Source organism: Strongylocentrotus purpuratus, unplaced genomic scaffold (genome assembly GCF_000002235.5).
Source record: "Strongylocentrotus purpuratus isolate Spur 01 unplaced genomic scaffold, Spur_5.0 spur5_scaffold_8, whole genome shotgun sequence".
Classification (NCBI taxonomy): domain Eukaryota; kingdom Metazoa; phylum Echinodermata; class Echinoidea; order Camarodonta; family Strongylocentrotidae; genus Strongylocentrotus; species Strongylocentrotus purpuratus.
The window spans coordinates 9738941-9765449 of record NW_022145614.1 but is presented as its reverse complement, the minus strand read 5'-3'; the positions used below and the strand labels follow the sequence as shown (position 1 = coordinate 9765449).

General features: G+C 37.6%; 2 protein-coding genes across 3 annotated transcripts; one reads left to right on the top strand and one right to left on the bottom strand.

Moving 5' to 3' along the window:
* Positions 1–1604: 1604 nt before the first annotated feature.
* Positions 1605–26368, bottom strand: LOC100888484 (transport and Golgi organization protein 6 homolog). Its single transcript, XM_030975302.1, has 14 exons — positions 26252–26368; positions 24176–24868; positions 23336–23584; positions 22461–22570; positions 21576–21738; positions 20772–20949; positions 19654–19836; positions 18731–18854; positions 17709–17867; positions 16717–16938; positions 15084–16260; positions 13241–13392; positions 5349–5462; positions 1605–1938 (listed from the first exon to the last, which is right to left on the bottom strand). The coding sequence occupies exons 1-14, from the start codon at positions 26355–26357 to the stop codon at positions 1759–1761; spliced, it is 3810 nt and encodes a 1269-aa protein (XP_030831162.1). The 5' UTR covers positions 26358–26368; the 3' UTR covers positions 1605–1758.
* On the top strand, positions 5844–12313 carry LOC105447377. 2 transcript variants are annotated; one of them, XR_004062234.1, is made up of 2 exons: positions 5844–11626; positions 12246–12313. XR_004062234.1 is itself a non-coding variant. In XM_030975303.1 (2 exons), exon 2 carries the CDS (start codon positions 6801–6803, stop codon positions 10245–10247), a length of 3447 nt encoding a protein of 1148 aa, XP_030831163.1. In that variant the 5' UTR covers positions 5844–6039; positions 6659–6800; the 3' UTR covers positions 10248–12313. The 2 variants fall into 2 exon arrangements, 1 of the variants encoding a protein (XP_030831163.1); XM_030975303.1 differs by having other exon boundaries at positions 5844–6039; positions 6659–12313.
* Positions 26369–26509: the final 141 nt, after the last annotated feature.

Sequence of the window (26509 nt, the reverse complement as noted above, 5' to 3'; positions counted from 1 at the left end):
AGCTCTCCATAATCACATGTTCAGAAGGTTACTTTTAAATATTTCCTTTAAGGTTACTTTTAATCACGAGATATGCCAGTGCTTCTCTCATTTCTCCTTCTCCCACCCCCCCCCCCCCCCCTGCTTCTTCCTCTCTCTCTTTTGCAAAGGCAAAATTTTTACAATTTAATTTCAACAAGGTAAAAACCTGCCTCACATATGCATACATATTTGTTTGGAAGAAAAACTGAAAATATCATGACCACCCCCCCCCCCCTCCCACGATAATCTTCCTTATTGCTTGTCAAAGATTTTTTTTTTTTTGTTAGACGTTTACCTGCCAGTCAAAAGTGACAATGTGAAAAAATGATAATCGTTTTGCCCCCTTTGCTTTTTATCTAGCATGTCAGCAGAACTTTAGACATTTGCCCCCCCCCCCCCTCTCTCGATCGTCGGAGACTCGTAGATCTACAACTTATAGGTATTGACATACAAAAATTACAGTTATACAAGTCACTCCTAGATTCTAATCAAATGATAGGTCAAGTGGTTCATTAACTTTTTAATGAAAAAGCGTGCAATACTATCCAGTACTATTCAACAATTTGAAGTACGTGATGACAAGTGTAGAGGTAAGTGCACTTATCTCTGCATTTGCACTAAAATAAACACTAGCGATGACACAAAACAATCTTGAAATGACTTCTTTTTACATTAAATAACAAGGAATCTAGGAGTTTTGTTGTATGCAATAGATGATGGATGTGTTTTATTCCTTTATTACAGGATCTATCCGCTCCTGTTGAGGCTGTTTACGCACTTATTGTACAAAGCCATCAGGGCTTGTACAATAGATGCATACAGTCTGGACTTGAGTGTGGATAGATCATACAATAAACCCATTCACAAGCATCAATTGTATATGATAGCCAAATAGAAATTTGACCAATTAGACCTGTCTGAAGATAGCACATGGTGCAAATGATCCCAACCACCAAAGGATCTTTTAAAAATGGAGAAGTCACACTTTATACATTTGAGAATATTCACTGTCCAAGTGATCAAGATGGTTCACAAACTTTCGTTTTTCCTCTCAAAAGAAATACTTGCGTTTCTGCATCATAGAATGTAAAATTAGTCTATAAATGAATAATAATAAAATAACTTTTACGAGCATGTATCCAGTATTCGTCTCAATGGGTTTTACAGTTTGTTACCATGACCAGGGGCGTGTTTCACAAAGATCCTAAGTTAAACTTGACTCTAAGTTAGACTTAAACATTATGGAGAGCCATCTGTAGCCGTAAAATAAAATACAGTCAAACCTGCTTTAGTGACCACCTGTCTACAAGGACCACCTGTCTACAAAGACCACATTTTTTGTTTCCCTTGAAAATGGTTTCTTATTGAAACATGCACTTATGGAACCTGTCTACAAAGACCACCTGTCTACAAAGACCACTTTTTGTGTTTCTCTAGGGCGGTCGCTATAGACAGGTTTGACTGTATATTCAAAAGTATTTTATAGTTTTTATAAATTCCACATCAAGAACATAAAATCCCTGTAGGTAATAGAAAATATTAATGATTTGAATCAACATTTCATGCTTTTTAAAATAACTTTTACAAAATATTTTCATAGATACCAACGGCTTTCCATGATTATTAAGTCAAACTTAGAGATAAGTTCAACTTAGGATCTTTGTGAAATGCCCATGACCTGGCAGGCATAACCAAAAACTGGGTGATTGGCAATAAATCGATTCAGCTTGGGACCTACTATGGATTTAAAACTGTAATCTTCTTTGAGAGGGTCTGTTTTGGGAATAAATATTGTCTCATGAAGATGTCCAGTTCTTCCAGGGCTAACTGGGCATGCAGGAGCAGCACCTCATCCTTCTCAACATCCCTCACATGCTTCAGACAGCGGTAGACATCCCGAATCGAAGCATCCAGAACCTAAGAAAGAAGAGGGGATGGAGGTTGGCTTTATCAATAATTTGGTAAACATTTGATTAAGGTAGCAAAACACAATTGAAGTGGTATGAAAGGTGTGTCACGAACGCAAAATGTAGTGGAGTTAAAACCAAGTTAATATCAAAGTGGACTTTCTCATTAATGACATTTTGACCATTTTACATATTTGACTTAACAGATTGTTACACAGTGCACATCAAAGCAGACTGTTTAAATTGTCACCTACTGCAGATAAAGCAAGTAGATCAAAGTAGAGTATATTTAAAAAGGGGGGATTTTTTTGTGTTTTGTTGTTGTAATAATTTGGTTTCGAAAATGTTACAAGTTTGACTGCCAAGACATACATTTTGTAGATTATATCTTATATGTTAATAGTCCTCCAAAGTTTCTACTAGTTCTTAGAGAGACAAATAAACAAAAATATAAATTGTACATGCATGTACACACAGCACTACACATTTCTTGAGCATGTTTCGTAATTTTTATGAAAAAATTGTTTGACTACCACACCCATTTTTAAAAACGGTTTCATGAAATTAACCACTTGTTCCCGGACGTTGTATTGCATATTAATATATATGATTGTAAGAACTCTAAAAAGCAATGATATTAAATCCCTCCCCCATTAAAGAAATATCAGTACATAATATCAGAAAGTTATGACATTCATCAAGTTGACTGACGCACACAGAATATTTTATAAAATCATACTCAAGTTTAAAAAAACAAACTTTTAAATGGATATGTTTTAAAAAAATAATCCTGGAATCCCAGACACTTTCATGAAGTTGATTAGACGCACCCAAAAATTGTATCTAATTATTATTTTCTAGAAGCATTTGTAATAATTTGTTTGTGTGGAATATTAATAAAATTTGGATGCTTCATTAGGAAAATTTGCTTTTGTATCCATTAGTTCTTGGTCTTTTAAAGCGTTATAGAAATGTAATGGATTTTGACCAACATTCTGGGGGGGGGGGGATGATGAAATAGACAATTACAAAGTGCTTACATGTAAATGCAGATATTTAAGCATTACACACTGACGTAAAAGATGGAGTAACAATCTATTATGTAAGGTGACCAAGCTCTACCTTGTCATTTCAACAATCCTTATAAATGATTTCATTCCTTTTAATTTTGTCATTATAATATAGCTTTCCTTCAAATCTTTTTATGTAAACCTCCTTTTTATTGGGTATAATTTTTCTCATTTTCTTTTAATAATAATAATAAGATATTTGTATACCACAAATTGCAAATTGCCTCTAAGCGGTTTAGAAGAAAATGTAACTATTTTCATCCTCACACGGTATTTATCAAGAAAAAGAAATAAAAAGAATAAAAAGAATAAAAAGAATAAGACATTGCATCTCGCAAAAATCCCCATTACTTTTTTATAAGTCAAGTAAATTAGATTATTGCGATGTTGTTTGGAACAATACGAAGAAACAAAATATTCAAAAGATACAAATTTTACAAAATAGATTACTTAAAACAGTAATATGAGTGGAAAATAGATACTAAACTAGACTTTTGTATGAAAAATTGTTTTTGGATACCTTAGTTGAGAGACGTAACAAACATGTTCTATGTATGATACCAAGAATTAAAACGTGCTTCAAAAAGAAAAGTTTAAGTTATTATGGTGCAAAACTATGGAATGAAATGCCGCTAGAAACTAAATATAAACCAACTTACTGTGCTTTCAAAAGGAGTTTATAACATTTGTAATACCATGTTTGACATTTAATGGCAAACAAAACAACTGATTTGTTTCCTTTTATTTTTTTTCTCTGTTCGTTTTCTCTTTCTAAATTAGGGCTTGTTTGGATTTCTCGCCTTCTAACCTATTTGTACATATATATATATATATATTATATATATATATATATATGTGTGTATGTTTGATTAAACTTTGTATGTATGCCATGTTTATCTATAATGTATATTTCTTTGTAAAATTGTGATTGCTTTTATTATGCACGGCTATGCTGAAGAAGAGCCATTGGCTGAAGTATGCCACCGTGCTTAAAATAAAATAAACAAACATCATTTGTATCCAGTTTACAATTGCTCTCTTTCATTCAATAATTTGTGTCATAACTCATATCTCTATCACAAGGTTACTGCAAACTGTATTTAGGGAAAGGTCTTAACCTTTAAATTTCAGTTTCCAATCTTGCTCATACAATAGACAATTGCAATCACAAATAATTACAAATATCAAAACAGGATGAAAGCTATTATTTGGATTGAAAATGGTTTGATTGAAGTAGCACTTGAGTTCTTGAGAATAATTATCAGCCGGAAACTCCAGGCTTCCAAGCTCTTGAAGAAGACTCAAATCTTCTGCCTATTTGAGTAGTTTCTATCAAAAGGTGGATCAGGTAATTAATTTCAACAAACTGAAGGAGAAGGTCGAGTTCTGGGATAGATGTAAAGTATGTTATAAGATTTCTCATTCTTTATTTTACATCATTATATAAATTTGCCCGGAAGATGATTGTTATTCAAATGTCCTGTATTTAAACATGATAAGGAGCTAAACAGTTTGGACCAAACATTCCTGCCGCATGTGGGTGTAGTCCCGTGTACCTACTTCTGTGTCCAGTGCATGTGATTTCACGCTAGACACAAGGCAATTTCTTTTTATTTTGATGCTTCCAAACCTCGCAGTAGACATGATGTCTTATAAACTACATATAAACTACTTAAAAAAACCTTTCCAAGTTGTTTCAAGACAATTCATTTCACAGTTTAATTGGATGACCAGTACTTGACTTTATATTTCAAGTGATACTTCAAGTGATGGCAGTCTGTGACCTCACGTTCGTGAAGCTGTAACAAAGATGCTCAGGTAAAGTGAGTAAGCCATGGTGGAAGGGATCGAGTGGGCTGATTCAATAGATCATTTGACCTGGAAATGTCTTGGTCTACTCAAGGAGTTAGTGGATTAAGTACTGAACAATAAGGTAGATTATGTTATCATCATCATCATCATCATCATCATCATCATCATCATCATCATCACCATCATCATCATCATCATCACTGATCATAATCATTATGATCATTATCGTGATCATCATGTAGTAGTAGTAGCAGTAGTAGTAGTAGTAGTAGTAGTAGTAGTAGTAGTAGTAGTAGTAGTAGTAGGAGTAGTAGTAGTAGTAGCAGTAGTAGTAGTAGTAGTAGAAGTACTGGTATTAGTAGTGGTGGTAGTGGTGATAGTGGTGGTGGTGGTGGTAGTGGTGGTGGTGGTGGTAGTAGTGGTGATGGTGGTGGTAGTGGTGGTAGTAGCAGAAGTAGTAGTAGTGCAGTAGTAGAAGTAGTGGTAGTAGAAATAGCGGTAGTAGAAGTAGTAGAAATAGCAGTAGGATCCAACTCACTTGTATTGCATCTTTTCCCAGACCTCGGAGGAGAAGGTTCATGACCTGGACAGCTGACCTCTTGACCTCTGGCTCAGGGTCGTTCTTGATAGCAGATGTGACACAGTTCAGAACCTTCATTAAAACATTCAGAAAATTAGAACTACCATTGGATGTACTCAATACTTTGTAGGTTTATAATAAGATATAGGATGCAGTGACATTCGACATCTCCCCAACAAATTAAGGACTTGACACACATTTGTAATTTCTAAACAGTACTACCATAAACTTTCGAAAAACAGGATTATTTTCAAAGATGATTTACAATTACAGTGGAACCTCAGTATAGTTATAAAGAGCTTTGATATAACAAGGTATCTGTTATAACAAGGTGATTTTGCTGGTCCCAACTCTTTATATTCTTCTGTTTTTGTACCCTGAAATAACTAGGTAATTTCCTTAGTCCCTCGGACCTGGTTTTAACGAGTTTCCAGCACTGTATTAATTATGTTTCAGTGATCGATGTGAATTCATTTTATTAAGTCGATCAAGTAGATTGATTATATTTATGTTTAGCGCCATCTGGAGGCTACTAAATTCGTGTTAAGAAATGGCACCCTTTTTGGTTTCCAGTGGATGAAATCTATTGATATTGGAGGCATCCTTGTGTAAGATGGAAGTTAGATGCACTTAAGAAGGCAGAATGAAGGTATGTAATGATGATATGTGATGAATGTTGTATATAAATGCAGTAATGATGCGATATTCCATGATAAAGTACCTTTCATTCGCACCTAATTCGTTGTGTACATTACATGGATGTAACTTACATTGCACAGTAGCCGAGACGGTCGGCTCACATACCGAATGTTATTGTTATGTAATGTACACTACGGCATGCGAATGAAAGGTACACGTATGCAAGAATGTAAACAAAGATTTGCCTAGTTTGAGTCAATGTACTAAGATGAGTACTTAGGGTGCATAATATGAGAAAGTTGTTATATGATTTATACAAGTTTATATTGATAATTAATAGATGGCTTAGTTATAAAGATACATGCTGTAATTATGAACAGAAGTGATACAAAGGATGTATGTCAGAAAGCCTGACTTAGTTCAATTAAGCATACATGTACTGGTAGAATTGTATTTAGTTTATATGCAGTACAAGTTAATGTGTGAGATAAGGAAAAGGTTCAAACAAGGGGTTAATTAGCTGTAAGGTGCATATTATTGATACGAGTCACCAGGGTTTCTCTAAGCATAATATGTATATTTATGAACAGTTGATTTATGATCCGTTCGATCTATTTTCATTTGTGCAGTTTTTACGGAGCATTTGGAGCAACAAGAGAATTGGAATAATAAAGAAAGACCAATAAACAAAGTCAAAGATGCTTCCGCTACAGTAAAAACTTCATTTACGTCTAGACGTCTCCACAACAACTGAAAGAGAGCTATCACATCATGGCTGACACTGAAGGTGAAAGTAGACCCCATCGTGAACCCAAGCCCACAGAGAAAGGACTACAATGGCAAGTGGAAATTAAATCCAAAGAGTTTGACAGCTGCATTAAGTCCTGGAATAGAACCGCAAACAAGTTGCGAGTTTTACTTGGTGATGAAAGCGAAGCGTCGACAGTACAGGAGACCAGAGATGCTCTACAAAGTACTGTAGACAAACTGATAAACACCCAAGAAGAGTTGGCTGCACTTAGAGTAACTGCGAAAGTTGAAGACAACAGTGATGACAAGCTAGATGAGGTAGAAACAGCACACAACAACATCATGAAACAGACTCTTGATGTATTGATAGCCCTTAGACCCTCATCTCGAACTTCATCTAAGAAGTCGAAGAAGTCTCTTCCTGTTGAACCGCAGGAGCTACAAGATTGCCAGGACTGGGTGAACGACATCCAGATAAACGACATCCAGGAAGAAGTTGAAGCAGTAAGTCAAGTTAGTCAACCCAAGTTAGACAGTGTGCAGAACGTTCAAGCTGAGACGATGAGATTTCTGGTTGAACAGATGAGGATGACGAGGCTTCCTTTACCAGAACCAGCAATCTTTGCAGGAGATCCATTGACTTACCCAGCATGGAAGCATGCATTTGATGTTCTCATTGAACAAAGCGGTATACAGCCTATGGATCGTTTCTTCTACTTGCAGAAGTACCTCAAAGGCCAGCCCTTGGAACTTGTGAGAGGATATGCGCTCATTGGAGATGAGAGAGCTTATCTAGAAGCACTGGTAGCTCTTAAGCAGAGGTATGGAGATTCTTTCATTATAGCAAATGCTTTCAGAGACAAGCTAGACAGATGGCCTAAGATTTCTTCGAAAGATGCACTTGGTCTAAGAAAGCTAGCTGATTTTCTTCACCAATGTGTCACTGCAATGGATAGGATTGGAAATCTACACCACCTAAACGATGAGAGGGAGAATCAGAAGCTCTTAGCGAAATTGCCAGACTGGCTTGTGGTGAGATGGTCACGTAAGGTCATTGGATGGACAGAGATGAAAGGACAGTTTCCTCCCTTTCAAGAATTTGTGAGGTTCATAGATGAAGAGGCTAAGATAGCATGTTATCCAATCACATCTCTACACCACGTGAAGGATAGGAGATCTGATCAAGGCAAGCCTGTACCAGATGTTAGAACTCTCAACACCAATGTCAGATCTTCCAATTCAGACAACAAGAGACAGAGGGAGAGGAGAAATATTCAACGCTCCTGCTACCTGTGTAGGAAGGATCACCTCCTAGAAGAATGCAGTGAATTTGCATCAAAGGACATGACAGATCGTAAAAGGTACATAAGAGAGAAAGGTCTATGCTATGGATGCTTGAAGGCAGGCCACATGTCCAAGCATTGTAGATGGAGAAGTACCTGTAGTATTTGTCAAGGGCGACATCCATCTTGTCTACATGAAGATAGGAAGAAACCAGAACCAAAGACGGAGACAAATGTAGAAGACAGACCCATGGAAACTCAGACGTCATGGTCTCATGCTTCATTTAGTCAGCAACCTACCGATACTAGTAGATTGACCACCAGGAAGAGCACGATGATAGTTCCTGTTTGGTTATCTCATCCTACCATATCAGATGAACGAATGGTGTATGCATTAATAGACACCCAATCTGACACCACTTTCATGTTAGAGAAAACCAAGGATGAGATGAATCTGCAGGGAGTTCCTGTCAGTCTCCTTCTTTCAACGATGTCTGCTATGGATGAAAGAGTACCAAGTGAACGCATAGAGGGTCTGACCATCCGATCATTTGATGGAGAACAACGGATTGCTCTCCCGACAACCTACACCAGAGGGTTTATACCAGCAAACCATGATCATATACCCACTCCAGAGATGGCAATGAGAATCCCTCACTTATCCAAGATTTCACATCATCTCATGCCCCTGCAAAGTTGTGAAGTTGGTTTATTGATTGGATATGACTGTGCAAGGGCACTCATACAAAGAGATGTCATCCCTCCTGCTGATGATAATGGTCCGTATGGTCTAAGGACGGACCTTGGATGGAGCATCCTGGGTAATGTGAAGGAAGATGAACACAAGTATGCTTATGAGGATGATCCCGTCGGTGTAAGTCATCAATTGACAGCCTGTGAGATTGCTGCTGAGCTAAGGACAGAAAACAAGGATGTGTTGTTCGCTCATAACACATCAGTAGAGGAGGAGATCACCCCTGCAAGAGTGACGAGATTGATGGAAGCTGATTTGCTTGATAGAAAGGATGAAGGAGCAGCACAAGCTGTCAATTCAAGAGAGGTACTGAAGACTGTTGCAGAGGAAGACAGGGTAAAGAATGTCAGAGAGATTAGCCTGCATCATGATGATTTACCTCTAGAGCGAGCTCTTGGTGTACGAGGGTGTGTCAAATCCGATGCATTCAACTTCAGAATCACACTTCAGGACAAGCCCCTAACCAGGCGAGGGATACTTTCCACAGTCATGTCTATTTATGACCCCTTAGGACTGTTGGCATCAGTTATGCTTATAGGGAAGCAGATTCTCCAGACATTGTGTAAGCTGACAGCAGACTGGGATGATCTGCTTCCAGATGTTCTGCGAGAAAGATGGAAGAAATGGAGAATATACATACTGGAACTTCCACCACTCTCTATCCCTAGATGTTACAAGCCTGCTGAATTCGAGGCCGTGAGGTCGGTACAGTATCATCACTTCGCAGATGCAAGTACAACAGGGTATGGTCAATGTGCCTGCATGAGATTAACTGACGCCGCTAATAGAGTACATTGTAAAGACAGGCGTGATAAGAAAGCAAGTGACTACCCAACAACCAAAAGGGGTGTTACTGTGCAGGATCTTCATCTAGCAGAGATTGAAATTCTAAAGCACGATCAGAAGAAAGCCTCTGAAGATGAAATTCAGATCCTGAAATCTATCCAGAAGAACCAGAGTCTGCTTGAAAGAAAGAAAAGGCGTCAAATCAAGAAAGATAGTCATCTAGAGCTTGACTACGATTCATTCATTCAAGCACTTCGTCGTTTCACAGCTCTTCAGGCCAAGAGTGCAGCATCTCATAAAGTTCTGGGGTTCAGGAATCGGTGGAAGAAGGAATGTCTTCAGAACCTGCAAGTCCGACGGAAGTGGACTCACCCACAACGTGAAGCTGAAGTCAGCGACATTGTCATTGTGAAGGACGTGAATGCACCCAGAAACCAGTGGCCACTAGCACGTGTTATCAGAGTCTTTCCATCTGAAGATGGACACATTCGCAAAGTGAAAATCGTTGTGGGGGACTCCAGAGTATGTAATAGCGGTAAGCGTAAGAACCCTCTTCAAGAATTGGAGCGTCCTATCCACAAACTGGTGCTTCTGTTACCGCGTGAAGACCAAGAGGAATTCCCGGCCAAGGAACCCGACATTTGATAATTTCGCGGGGAATCCATTTAGTTATGGTTATTTAAATAGGACCTTAAGATTTCTAGTCAAGACTGGAGTTATTGAAACATTGGGTCTGTGGATAAGACTAATTAATCTACATTATCCCCAGAAACGTTTATTTGAAACAGTCTAGAACGAAGGCTGTTTGCTTCTTCAGGGTCTGCACGTGAGACTATACAAATTCATTTATTACAGACTCTGCTGCCTGAATTGAGACTAATTGAACTGTGAAAATTGCAATTGGACAAATTTTCCATAAAGACATAAAACTTTCATTGTAAACTGCAATGCATTTAAATGTATGCATGTGTTGTTATGTATTTGTCTAATAACCATTTATTTCTTCACAGGTCAGTTCTAGTAATCTCTGAATCGATTTATCATGCTAATCCACTGAAATGTCCATGTTTATGTGATTAAGTGGCTATCACATTCCAAAAAGGGGAATTTATTTTTTTTTTGGCTAAAAATTGCTAAATTCCAGATATTTGTTGGTAGTATAGTGGTTATATTGCATTTATAGCATTTTTCACCATGAAGTGATATTTATTTAAATGTGAACATTTCTACTTTGAAAACATAAGCCATGTTTTTTGTGTTTTCTCATAGCTACTAAGATTCATGCTTACCGGTAAATGTGAAACTAGTAAAATAACATTTCTAGATAAAGCATGAAAACAGTGTTTATCAGTAATTGCATTTGGACTCATATTGAGACGAAAATCTGTTTAAAGAATTTAGAGGTATTTTGTTAAATCCAGTAAGGTAAATAGCACAGTATAGGTTTGGTTCAAGCCAGATACATTTGTTATATAGCTGTTGAAGAAACCTTGTGTATGGACTTATTTAATACAAGTCGAGTCAGTAATGCTGATAGAACGGGTATTTCCCACGTAAATGTGTTTTAAAGCTGATACTATTTGGGGAATTTTTATTTGATGGTTTGAGATAGTGCATCATGTGCCCTATGTGAGTTTTGAAAATTAATCTCAAGACAGAGATATAAATATATAATTTATATTGTTGTCATCGATATTGCAAAGGTTAGACATTTTCATAAAGAGTGCTGAACTACATTCAGTAAATAGGTTAAAAGGGATAGGTAATTCCTTGATAATGTCAATCGATTGTTTAGTAAATTTTATAATAATTTAAAGGAGCCATGTTTCAGTGATCGATGTGAATTCATTTTATTAAGTCGATCAAGTAGATTGATTATATTTATGTTTAGCGCCATCTGGAGGCTACTAAATTCGTGTTAAGAAATGGCACCCTTTTTGGTTTCCAGTGGATGAAATCTATTGATATTGGAGGCATCCTTGTGTAAGATGGAAGTTAGATGCACTTAAGAAGGCAGAATGAAGGTATGTAATGATGATATGTGATGAATGTTGTATATAAATGCAGTAATGATGCGATATTCCATGATAAAGTACCTTTCATTCGCACCTAATTCGTTGTGTACATTACATGGATGTAACTTACATTGCACAGTAGCCGAGACGGTCGGCTCACATACCGAATGTTATTGTTATGTAATGTACACTACGGCATGCGAATGAAAGGTACACGTATGCAAGAATGTAAACAAAGATTTGCCTAGTTTGAGTCAATGTACTAAGATGAGTACTTAGGGTGCATAATATGAGAAAGTTGTTATATGATTTATACAAGTTTATATTGATAATTAATAGATGGCTTAGTTATAAAGATACATGCTGTAATTATGAACAGAAGTGATACAAAGGATGTATGTCAGAAAGCCTGACTTAGTTCAATTAAGCATACATGTACTGGTAGAATTGTATTTAGTTTATATGCAGTACAAGTTAATGTGTGAGATAAGGAAAAGGTTCAAACAAGGGGTTAATTAGCTGTAAGGTGCATATTATTGATACGAGTCACCAGGGTTTCTCTAAGCATAATATGTATATTTATGAACAGTTGATTTATGATCCGTTCGATCTATTTTCATTTGTGCAGTTTTTACGGAGCATTTGGAGCAACAAGAGAATTGGAATAATAAAGAAAGACCAATAAACAAAGTCAAAGATGCTTCCGCTACAAATTATATATATATATATATATGTTTACCATGGCAGAGGCTTGAGAACTTACTACCCTCCCCCCCCCCCCCCAAAAAAAAAGAAGAAAAAAAGATTTTAGGCAAATTTACAGTTTGTGGTCAATGTAGAAATAATTGTCTTTGGATTCCTTTGGAAAGTGTGAAAAATATGTCATGCCCCACATTCTTACACCAAGGTAATAAGCAAGATGAGATATGGTTTCCATAGTGAAGGTATCCCTTCAACAACAAATAAGATAGCGAAATACCTTTACTGCAGCTAAACTTCACAATGATCAAAAGTACAAATTTGAAATCTCTTGCTCACTCTCTTCATTCTCTTGCTTTCACTCATTCATAAACTTCATCTGTCCCTCTATCTATCTCTCTCTCTGTTTCTCTCTCTCTTTCTGTTTCTGTTTCTCTCTCTCTCTCTCCCCCTCCCTCTCTCTCCTCTCCCTCTCTCTCTCTCTCTCATCCCTTGTATACCATGTCATCGTTTTATTTTCTCATTCCCTGTCTCTCTATCAGCCTTTGTTCCTAGAATCTTTTAAGATACAGGGGTAATAGTGAGCACTAAAAAAAAAGCACTTTAAAAATAAAAATAAAAAAATCCCTCAACCAACTACCCACCCCCCCCCCCTTGAGTAAAAAAAAAGATTCAGGAAAAAAAATGGCATCTTAAAACATCCCCCCCCCCCCTTTGAGTAAGAAAATTGGGAAAAAAATTGGGGAAAAAATGGAAAATAGGGGTATAATCGGGAAGAAGAAGAAGAAAAAAATTGGTAATTAATTAATCGGTAATAAATTAATTGAAAGTTCTCGAGAAAATCGGGAAACCGATTTAAATCGGGTAATTATCAGGCCTGAATATAGTAGCCGGCAAGTGAAATATCCAAGGAGTGAACCTTACCTCATGTACAACTGTACCCAGTGAGTACCTGAGGAGCCCACAGACCTCCCCGAGATGCGCTAGACAGCTTGCTCTGATGTGACCGTCTGGGTGTCTAGTGCCCGCCATGATGGTATTCAGCAAGAGATCCCTGAAGTGAGGCACAAGCTCTCCTGTAATCACATGAAACATATATGCTTTATGAAAGGACCCACAATGCTTTGGCCTTGAGGACAAAGTGTCAGGAGCTCCAAATTCCCAAAGAGTTTGATGGCAACATTTCACTTTAATTGTATCATAATGTGAAAGAAGATGACATTTTTAAACACACTTCTGCTAAGATCCCCCCCCCCAATATGTTTGACGACAGATATTGATGAAGGAATACATAATTTGGGTTTTCTGATGTATGCAGAAAACCTAAATTTTGTATTCTTTCATTAATATTGGACTTCAAACACATTTGTTTTGAAAATCCTGGTAGTAATGTGTCTTTAGTTACATTTTCTTTCAACATTATGATACAATTTAAGTGACAATTTTCCATCAAATTTTTGGGGCTCCCAAAGCTTTAGAGGGGCTCTAAAGCCTATGTACAGTTTTGGTAGCAAAAAAGGAACTTGGAAAGAAATGTTTTGATTATAGTCTCAAATTATTCTCCATGCATCAAAAGAATTATGGATGATATCACATGGCATTCTATCCATGACCATGATGAATTTCCTGTGATTTGTAGTGTAATATCTGCAAAGAATGCTAGATAACGGCTACACACTCCCCTACGCTAGGACCCTTCCACCTCGATGGCTCCTGGCAAATTAATCTCAGAGCTTCGTTTGGAGACAGCATTTGTGTAGACAGTCCTCAAAGGTTTTACATACGTGTAGTGCTGGGAGTGTTTCACAAAGACTAAGATCGACTTTAAGTTGGACTTAACTATGACAGGCCGTTCATGCCACTGTTTTCTCTCACCATTTACTGGCATTGGTCTCTCAAGGGACGTACAAATCATGGTCACAAATCTACAGAATTTACATTTTTTGATAGTTCATTATTGAAGGAAAAAATAGTATCTGAAGATCATAATGGTGAGAGCAACCAGTCGCATGAATGGCCTGCCATAGTTAAGTCCACCTTAAAGTCGATCTTAGTCTTTGTGAAACACTTCCCAGGTTGGTGATGTTGGAATTTACATCCCAGAATGAGTATCTGAATTACTTTCAACCTCTCATTTGTTTGATATATAACTTGAGATGGAAAAAAAAACTTCACAGCAGCGTAGTATTGCTATTATCTTGAACTATTTATCATCTAAAATCAAATAAATCTGAATGAAAGTTTTTGAAAACTATACATAATCTTGAAGCAGAGAAAATTCTCTGGAGTCAAACTCACTGATCTAAAAGTGATCTTTCACATTTACCAGTATTACCTATAATATACGTGGCCAAGTTTTATCATTATTTCATACACGTTTAACCTGACATAACCTAAATCTATAATAATGAACCTATAATCCTTGCAATGAAGTCATTACTGCTAGGTTAGGTTATGTATTCAAAGGCCAATCACTTTTTCCACTTTTAAACTTAGTAGAATATGACTACAGTGACAGTTGATACACCATTGATTTTACAAAGGTTACTCTATTACCACCTTCTCTAAAGTAGAGCGACCTTTTGGCTGAATTAAAAAGCAATGAAAGAAACAAAATTCTTGATGTTCCCCAATGGACAAACATTATGGTCTGATTTTACACTTCAGTTTCTTTAAAAAAAATCAATGGCCAATATCTGTTTACATTTCATGCAGGAAATGTTAACATTATTTAGATATGAATTTTCTTTTCAAAATTCTCGCTTACCAAGTTGTCTAGTTGCTCTGACCAAAGCTTCCCCCATTTTGAGAGTCTTCTCCAGGGATACTGTCCGGCTAGTTGCTGACCACTGTTTGCTCTGATCCGTTGCATAGCCACTGATGGACATACTGCAGAGATGAGGCATGACCCTGTCTGGATGAATGCCTGCCAAAGCTACTAGCCCATTGATACAAGGCAGGTAGATGTAGGTGTCATCATCAGAGAGGTGTTCCTCAAAGATCTTCAGTAAGGTCTCGCTCTCAGCAAGGGCTCTTGGGTCTTTCTCCTTCAGGAGTCGGGCCAGCATGATGAGGGCGTGGCCTCGTACGGGGAGGAGAGGGTCGGTGAGGTCCTTCATGGCTTCCTCAAAGGCTTCACTCGCTGGCTTCACTTGTTGCCTACCGTTGTCCTCATCTGACCTTCCTTGCTGAAGGACCAAATCCTCAATATGATTCATCTGAATTTGAGAATCACTGCTAGATAGGCCTGGAATTTCTTCAACAGTTTCACTATCTGAAGTTGTTTTATGCTTTGAACTTTCCAAATCACTGCTGTCTATATCATGTGATGTACTATGTTCTGATTGACCTCTAACTTCATTATTAGTTTCATTATCATCTACTTGTCTTGAGGTTTCTGGTCTATTTGACACATTTCCACATGTTCTCAAAGGATCATTTCTCAAGGACTCTGCATCTTGATTTTGATGGGAGGATCTTTCACGAAGATTCTGGTTGGGCACAGCCACGTGGTGCCCTGTCGCCCATAACTTATCTTCAGTGCTTGAGCCATGTAAGAGAGACTCGCTCACATCGTCACTTGTTGCAGAGACATCCCTCTTCATGCTGTTCACCTCTTCACCACTTTGTGCACCTCTCCCCATTGCCACAGCAGATTCAACGCAGCTCTGAGCTTTGGGTCGACCTAACTCTCCCTTGGTGATGCCTTTGGTTGCACTGCCCCCAACGTCAACATTCAATCGCTCATTCCTCTTTCCAGTCGTCCTCCTATCCTGCCCTGCATGGTGGATGGAGGCTGATGACACAGCACCATGGGTTGCTATGGCAATGGTGAGGTCATCTGCTAGTTTCTGGATGGGCTCCAACGAGTGCAACTTGGAAATGGTCATCAGAAGTGGGAGAATGTCCTGTAGGATTTGTTTATCAGTTGGTCCCAATTTTTTCTGTTACAAATAAAATGCAATCATAGTAATGAATAAAACTAAATACAATCTAATAATTTTTTTGAGTGGTCAAGTGTGAACAAAAATTGTGTTTTAAACATTTTGCTATGCATATCATATAAACACTTTTCCTCTCTTTTTTTCATTTTCCCATCTTTTCTTTTCCTTCCTTGTCCTTGTCCTATTTAGATGATAAAATTCTAACTCATTTCATATTGACCCATCCTGTGCCAACTACAAAAAGTTAATTCTTTAAAAGTGAAATCTTAGATTGGTTGAATTGGACACAAAAACTAGTTTAATACATCGGAACTAACTCGTCTTAGACAAAATATGCCCATAGAATTGGTTACTGGTTATAGAACAGAATTGGTGATTGGAATTCAGAAAAGATTGTGCTACAAGTCAGATATAACTAATTCTACCCCACATTTGAACAATAGATTCTGCCGTTACCTTCTGTTCTCCCGTGATCAAAGCCGAGAGTAGAGCCACAGCCAGGGTCAGGGTCTCCGTCTCCAGGACACCAGCAGGGATGTCTGTGCCATCCTCTCCCTCCCGCTGCAGCCGATCCACGCACCTCTGGAGAGCGGCTTGACAGAACTGGAGCAGATGGTGAGTGTCCTTGAGGACATCGGGTCCAAAGGCCTCACAGAGCTGCTCAAGAACAGCCAGGACCTGGAGGGTATTTCACAAAGATCCTAAGTTGAACTTATCTTTAAGTTGGAGTTAACAACTATGGAAATCTGTTAACATCATAAATAAATATAAATAAAATATTTTGTAAAAGTTATTTCAAAAGGCATAAAATGTTTATTTATATTTTCTATTATCAAGGAGATTTCATGTTCTTGATGTGGAATTTATGAAAAGTCTAAAATACTTCAATTTTTGCTTTTGGAAATGTTTAATTTTAAGGCTACAAATGGCTCTCCATAATTTTTAAGTCCAGCTTAGAGTTAAGTTCCTTTTACGACCTTTGTGTAACACCCCCCCAGGAGTGGAGGATATGCATGATACAGAAAGAAAATTTGATATTTAGGTCTCTATAAAACTTTTCCCAAAGGTACACAGACAAATGACAGTTGTGTTTTCTCCCATAACAATTGATAACATTTACTAAACAAACTTACACAAACTTCAAACAAGTCTGTTTAAAACTGTTCTCATGGTTTTTCAATTTATCAAGGCATCCATATAAATCAATTTTATATGTGACCTCTTCATCCTTCAATATTTATACTTATATTATATCCTTCAAAGTTTGTTACTCAAGGCTCAAGTCTCCTTGAGAAAAGTTTGCTTTAAAAGGGTTCTGATGGTTCTCAAGTTACTTAGGAAATAAAAGACAGGGGCACACAGATAGACAGACAAACAATCCCAAAACATAATAATTCCATCCACATAATTATGACAGATGCAGAAAAGGTTTGAAGCCTGTTACTGACCCTCAGAGCATGCTGTACGGTGTCGATCCTATCAACCTGTGAAGGTGGTTCTAAGTCTAGAAGTTCTCTGCTATGAACCGAACCGGCACTAGGGGGAGCCCTGTCTTGTTCAGCTACAAAACCTGATGAGTCCAGTGATGCCACTGTCGCTGTCATCTCCTGCAAGACACAGCATTGTGAGATATGTCAAACTCATGAATTGTTGTACCCCATCATTTTATTATTGTTACCATTTCTGTAAAGTCACATGGATTGGAAAAGAAGACCTTCGGGTTACAGTTATTTAGTTAATCTTTTCTTTTTTCAAATGTACTCTTGTTTTGTATTCAATGGTTTTCTTTGTTTTTGCCAAATAAATAATAATAATAATAATAATAATGAAAAAACTACTCACAGAAATGAACAGAGAAAAAATGCTGGTAATTTAAAGTCGTATATTGCTTAATAGTGCTAACATAAATAACAATCCCTAAAATGAAGCAATTGTGTAATGTACAAAGTCAACTCATACTCATAAACCAATATGGTCACCTTGAAAAATAAATATGATAACTTAATTTGCTACTCTTAAGGCTTGGTGACATCAACATCATATTTCACATTATCACCTAGCTCTATAAAGGCTATTAATTTAGTTTCATTTACCCTTTCGAAATTTGAGTTTCCCCCTTTCTCCAATCCTACATGCTCAACAATATGTCGAGGATTCAGTGACACAAAGATGTAACTCCATATTTTGCCAAAATGAGTATTTGATATCAAAATGTTCAGAAAAATGTGGGCTTTCCAGGAAACACAAAGACTTGACTCCACCCAACACCCCACTGAAGTCAATGGCTAGTGAAACATAGACTTAAATCCTTAAGGCCCAAGTGCTCAGTGACACATAAACCACTTTTTCTCAGAATGACCAAAATGGAGTTACATCTGTGTGTCGCTGACCCCTCGATATGTTTACCACATTACAGCTATCAACTTCGTATTCTATCATTGCATGACCATGATGTATAGGTGATACTCACATTGAGTACAGCGATAAAGAAGTCAGCAGACAGCTTCTCCTGTGAAACCTTTAGTAATAGTGCGGTACAGCAGCTTCCAATGTGTTCATGTCTCATCAGGTTCTGTGTGAACAGTTCCTCCGGACTGCAATCAATCAATCAATCAAAGGGACCAAAGAAATGCCAGTTTGAATACAAAAGATGCAACAGTGCAGTACTGGGGATGATACATTATTGCAGAATGGCCTGTACCCCAACTGCATTGCATGCTTGATAAAATAAGCAACATTGGGTATGCAAATGAACTTTATTTTACATGCATGGCATGTGAATGAGGGTACGAAATACTGCAAATAAAAATAATTTACCTCACAAATGAATTAAAAACCCAAAATGCTTCTTACAGGAACCTTTTAATAATGGGCTATTCAAGTCACCTGCTCTCCATGATAGTATTTGTATGCATAGAATACACCTTGCATACATCACATGTTATGCTATGTTGGGCAAGCAGCTGGCAAGCTCTCATCAGGGGCCCGTTTCACAAAACTTTTCATAAGTGACAAATGACAGTCTTTGTTATAAGTTACTGAAATCCTTGCTTCTGATTGGTCATCAGCAGATTTGTCACTGTTTTTTGTCATTTGTTATCGAAAAAAGGCTTTGCGAAACGCCCCCCTGACCACCTTTGTTGAAGAAAAGTTGCATAAAATGTGATTATATTGGTAAACTGTGTATTCAGGCTTTATGAACATGTCATTTAAATGTTGCAAATCAATTTTGTGGGGTGCAAACACAGATTAAGAATATCCTTTTATTGGGGCGTTTTGAATAAACATTACAATGACTGACCCATGAAGGCCTAATATCATTTAATATTTACTTGAGAGTTCATTTTTGATGATTCATAAAAATAAATTGGTGGTAGAGAAGGGGTTAACTACCTGGCATCTCCTTGATACACCATGGTTGCACCACCACTTGAACCAGGTGTGAAGGTGACCTTCTCATCCATCCTGCCATACTGAGGATTCGTCCTGATGGCTGAGATGTGTTCCATGGCAGTGAGGGCTGTACTATGATCAGAGGTACGGAGGTATGCACAAAGGATCTCCTCTACTGAGGTTCTGAGAAGGAGAGAAGGTATCAATTTTAAAATGCTATTTTTTTCATTACCAATCTCTCGAAAGTGTAATCATTAATTACAAGAACCTCTTTGGTGATAGCTAGCTGACATTCGCTTTGGCGACCATTGCTCTGGGGTCTATTTTGTCAAAGATATAGGATTGGGTTAAAATTAGTTCAGTTTGAATAGTGTAGACATTGAGGGCAAATCAATTATCATCAGAACATGTATCATTCAATCACCTCAATATCTGAATGGATCAAGAATTTTTACAATTATTTATGCATCCTCTGTCAAATAATGCATTTTTTCTGTCATTCAATGGAAGGGACAATTATCATGACATAGCCTACTTACTATTAAAGATGGTTTACTTAATAATATGTGATGGACACGCAAAGGTTGGAATATGCTCTGTGAAAGAGAGGTATCTTCAAAAGCACTTGGTCGATGCCAAGGCATATAGAAGTCTACTGTCCAAGCTCTGATTTCAGTCCCCCAAATGGCTAACTTTATTACCTACTTCAAATAAAAGAGGTGCACAACTGTACATACATTTAGAAATGTTGATCCAAATAAAAATATTCTGTACAAAGTGTAAACATGAAACAGGAAACTGCTTCACAATCAAATGTATTTTTCTTCAAGCCACATTTGGAAACAGGCAAAAAAGGTTTGGATAACTGCATCACGAGTCTGGCAAAATACAAAGACTGCTTACTTCTTCTAATGACTCAGTCACACCTTATTCCTATTTGTTGATATCAAGAAAAGAATTCATGATATCAAGAAATGATTTTCTGTTGTAAAGCAATGGTAATTCTTCATTTCAAGAAATAGGAATAAATGTTTAAATGGCTTGCCATAAATATGCAGCAATACGCAAGCCAAACACGCAAAGACTGCTTTCTTTGTCTAAGATAGGACCAGTCTTACCGGAGATTGCAGACTCCTTCCATGGAGAAGCAGTAGAGAGAGAAGAGCTGAGGAAGGATGGGTGTAAGACATGAAAGGAGAAGGGAGCTGGGTTCTCTTCCTATGATGAATACTCTATGGATGCCACTGATGCACTGCGAAAGTTCAGATTCACAGGCCAGTACTCGTTGACTGTTACCTGGGTGTAGAAGGAGTCCAAGAACTTTCAAATAAAAATCTGATGATGACATGCCTTAATCACTTCATATATACTAAATTTTGTTATTACAGCCATTTTCAGTCACTATTATAAAGTGCAAGATTTGTTTCTTTCCTGATGGATGTATGTAATCATGAAGTTGCCAAAACTCAAAGTCATTTTAGCATGGATGAGACCCTAAAATGTTCACATCAGAATTATGCAGTTTTGGGATAGGAAGAATATCTTTACTTTATCTTAACATATTATATCCACAACTTTCAAAGATGCAAGATAGAACACTAGTAGAGTCCTCTTCTCCTTCACTCTTGGTTGATAAAATCCCTCCTAAAGTCTTCATTTTTTTCATTTTCTTTTAAAAATCGTTTCACAGTAGTTATCAATTTCAATCATCAAAATACAGAAGGCATAATAATATCATTAATTTATGGAATATATGTTAGAGTTTAAAAGAAGCTGAAGTTATCTACATTAGAACCCAAGTCCCCAACTTTGCATCTTAATTAGCTACTGCAAAAAAAAAAAAAAATTACAACAAGGACAATGCTTTTGACTCTACCGAGAATTATATTTTAAAATCATTCCGCTCATTGATTTTGTTTTACCTTGGACGTCTTTGTCAGCTATGAGGGCTTTGAAGAGCGGGTCTAGGATGTACTGCTTAGCTATCATCCTCTCATTGGTTACTATGGCAACCACAGAGCTACTGATGACCCGGACGATCTGCCCCATCATGATATCATCCCCAGAATGAAGTACATCTAGCATCTGAAAAAAAGAAGGAAAAAACTAAAAACATTATTATTATGCAAACAACAGGCAACTAAATAAGAAGAGATTCCAGTTTAACCCTTGCATTCAAACCATGACCCTGTTTCATAAAAATTGTTATCAATTACAAATGCTAATTTCTATGACAAGTTTGCTCTCAGCCAATCAAATGCCACAATTTCAGTAGCTTATAACAGTTATTGTAACTTGATATTGATAACAATTTTTATGAAACAGGGCCGAGGAAGGTAAAAAAAATACATAAACATCACACTTGTATTTTAAATCGCATATACACCCGCTGCATTTCATGCCCTTTAAGACTAATGATTAGGTCTTCCTGCATATTAAAGAGTAGACATTAAAAGAGGCATATCAAGGAAGTCAGAAACCATCTATATTTTTAAACTAGTGTTGTGGAGACTGAGCCCTAAGAAGTAGGCCTTAAAGCCTGTCTGTACTAGTCAGTTTGGCCACAGGGATTAGACCTCCCTGCAAGGTCACTGACAGGTGGTTATCTCATCAAATCAGCTCTCATTTAACATAAGAAAAAGGGGATCATGGGGACCAACAGGCACCGATTAGGTATTGTTTGCTATATAGAGGGCGCAAGTAGCTATAAGTAGTTCAGTGGGGCTTTAAATTGTACTACAGAGCGAGCCTCCTTCCAAGACTGTTTGAAAGAGCTGTTCACACCATGACGAACGCTCTCAACGTACCTGATGACAGATGCTTTTATAGTACACCTCCTTTGGTACAGCCGAGGAAGGGGGCGTGGCTAACAGATTTGCTATGGCATCACATCTAGCCCAGGAGCCAGATGGTGTATCTGTATGCATGGCAAGATGGAAATATCATTAAGAATGCCTTTTCATCTAATCAAAATAACTTTTAAATTTTAAATCCATTCCACATTAGTACCCAGATGAGGAATAGATTTTGAAATTGAATATTCAATCCAGATTTCAGTTCATACTCACATTGGATGCTGATGGCGTCCTATATTTGAGGAGGTGTGAACAAAATAAAATTTTGGTCAAAATATGCCCCACAGCCTGGCAGAAGAATATAACTTAAAATAATCTCCAATCTCATTCTAGTACTATGGATCTGTTATTTAAATGAAGACTTATCCATCACATCATACCTGCCAACATTTGAAAATAAAAATTAGGAATTTTTAGCACGGTATGCCTTCAAAAATAAGAAATCGCATTTGCAGCGGCAGTGTATTCTGGCAATACGTGGTAAATCTGTACCAAAAATCGAATCCGAATTCGCTGCTTGATCATGCAGCCATTCAATGCATGCAATACGTGAACTCTCAAATCGCGGCACATGATAAAATAAGCTTAATTTGACTTAGGGACACACACACAAAAAAAAAGGCATGTCATATCCGTGGTTATGAAAGCCGTGGTTATGAAAGTCAAATTTTGTGTCTATCAGTATCTAATGAACTTAATAATTTAGAATATAGATGTTTATTTATAATATAATTATTATATAGAGACAAACATAAGTTTTTGCTAATCAGTGATACTACATCTAAAAGTGAATGATGGTAATACCCTACATGAATGTCATAACATACCTCCATCCTCTATGATACCCTGTAGAAAATGGGCCACTCCTTTATCAGTCACAATCCTTTCAGCCAGCAGGCTCCCACACACCTTCCTCAACCATGGCGGTGCCTTGGGGAGAGGGGTTTGACCTTTCACCCCTGACCCCATCCCACCCTGGAGAATGAGAAGCTCCTTGATGACAGAGGGCTGGTAGCAGTGAAGGGTGAGGTGCTCAAGTTGGGCCTTGGCAAAGTGGATGTCAGAGGGAGGCAGGACTGTGGCATGAAGACGGGTGTATAGAAACTTATTTTGAAAAATATTTCATATTCCACTATGATTGATTAGAGTTTCTTCTTGTTGATCAAAACATTGTTATGAACTAAGAGTTGTGACTTGTAAAGGTAGCCATAAGTAATTCTTTAATTACAACTGAATAAGAGTAAAATAACTTTGATTACATTTACATGTAGTACAAAGTCAACTAAAAGTTTTAGAGAGTCCTTTGCGCCATTATCTGATTATCTAAAACACCTTTGATGTTGTACAGCAATTTTGGCAAAGATCTACACGGATAGATTTTGATAGCAGTCTTGAAACTTTAAATTGCACCATCATCAGAAGCCTGGGCAGACAATTTATATTAGATAGGGGTTCAAGATAAAGAGGAGAAAAACTGGTTCATCAGATTTCCAGAATTTTAGACAAGCCTATCAAGAACAATTAAAAGGTGATCATTTTTACAATTTGCAGGCAAATCAAGAAAAGAAGAAGAAGAAAAAAGGAAGAAGAAAGAAAGAAAAACATTGTGAGAGATAGTTCATACTGTTACCCTAGCAATTCCTTGACCATCATTTATGGCTATTTACCTGGTGCTCCTTCAGCTGGACTAACAAGAGTTCCATCTGGTTTCCTGATCTTAATTGTCTTCTTAATCTCCAGGGTGCACACTACCTGAATCAATGATGCCAACACATCAATCAGGTTCTTAGATAGGATAAATCCACCCAGGACAGGTTGCTTGATGCAGTCAGCGAGACCTCGTAGTATCAGCATCAACCTTCTCTGGCGCTCCCTGAATGGAAGAGGCTTGTTCGATGGGATGAAGGAAGCAGCCAACTGGGATCTGACATTGAGTGGAAGCCCTACTCCTTTCAGTAGGGCTGGGCAGATTCCAAGAGAAGTGATGAACTGAGTGAGAGCAGATAGAGCCGCCTGTTGGTTAAAACTTAGGATGTCTGGTGATGCGGCAGGTGCCATGTTTGGTGTCAGAGGCTTCTTAGAAGTTCCCTCGATTCTCTTCTTGTCATCCTCGTATGTCAGCATGGCATCGTGGAAGCAGGATCTCAGACTCTCAAGCATGGCCAGGCAATGCTCCACGTAGGCCCACTTCTTGTCGCTGGCTTGAAGGCCAAGCATAGACCTCAGGGACACCTGCTTATCTCCCAAGATGGCTGCAGGGTTCTTGAAGACTGTGCTTCCATCAAGAGCTTGGTGGAGAGCCTCCATGGAGTTGGTGAGAGAGGTTTCCAGAAGATCTCCGACGGGCCCATCCTGCTGTGCTGATTTGATAATAAAAGCACAAACACAATAACATAATGAATTATGAACATTAAGAATAATTATGCCAACTTTTAATTATAAAGTTTTTTGTACAAGAATAGCTACACATACTTACATGTAGCTGCAAAACAGAGTAATAATCTAACAACATACACAGGTACACTATACAACGGTAAGTAATTGTACAATATATTTTTCTCAATCAAAATTACAACAATAGTGTTTAGTGTAAAAAGGAGCGCGCAAAGAGTTTGCTAGATTCAGCAAACTCCATTTATGGGCCTTCGTACACTTAACTAATTGCTGTTATCAGTCTCAGCATGAAAGTCAACATGAACAAGATTTTCACATACAACGGCTGTATTTGCAGCCGATTCAACATCGCTAACTCTCGCCAGAGGTCAGCGTTTTTGTAATGTAAATTGTATGTTAGTTCATTATCATCCGAAACACGTGGAAGGTAAGTAAATCTCTTGATAATCAGACACCGTCTGATTATCAAGATATCAGTATTTTTCCTAAAAACGAAGACATTATAATATAATATACTTTCTCACACATTTCATGGCAAACTGCTGCACAAATACAATGCAATTACATACCGTACCGGCGAAGGAGTGCAGGGCGCGCGTGAAGTAATCGACTGTAACTTCACGCACGCGAGCCCGCCAGCAATGGTATTGCATATACATGCCAACATTTGAAAATCAGAAATCTGTACAAATTATGCTATTTTAAAAAAAAGAGGAACAATCCTAACTCTCCTATTCAATACTACAGACAAATTTGTACAGGAAGAGGAACACCTGCATTAAAATGATAATTATCTTCTCCCAAAAAGAGGAATGTTCCTCTTTAATCTGAACAGTTGGCATGTAAGTATGGTATTGTAATTGTGCAGCGGTTTGCCGTGAAACCTGTGAGAAAGTGTATTATAATGACTTGGTTATCAGGAAAAATACTCCAAAAGAGATAAGAAAATTGACTTGAAACAGGTGAGAAACATAACGACTTTTGTCTTTTATAAGTTTTAAATCATTACCATGATTACCAAGTAGATCTAGACTCTAGGTCTATTTGAATAATTGATGAAGATTTAGTTGGTTTTTGGTATGTTTTAGTAGGCTATGTCCACGCCGGAGTTACGGGTCAAAAATGAATACGAAAGAAAGTACACTAGCGCCACCGTTACGTTAGTGTAACTCGCGACTCGTGAATAAATTCTCTCGAGTGAACACACCACTTTGAACACATGGGACTGTGATAACAAATATTCATAATTTTTTCTTCATAAGTTCATTAAAATCAAGAATTTTGAATACATTTTCTTAAGAAAGTACATTGTATTAGGCGTTATTTTGATAAAATTTTGAAAAACATACCTGAAGGTTCAGTAGACGGCGATGTCAGGATTTTAATCCCTTTGAATAAATCCTGTATGACTATGAGACACTGATCATGCTGATGTGCGTCCATGGGGGCTGCCATGTTGAAAATATTTATTTCTAACAAAGAGATTCGATCATACACAGTATGTCCTCCGTAGGAGGACTAGAGGGCCAACTAAAATCGTGACCTTTGACATTTCATAGGTTTTGCATTGGATGCATTATGGGGGTTTTGTCCGATTTGAACGACGG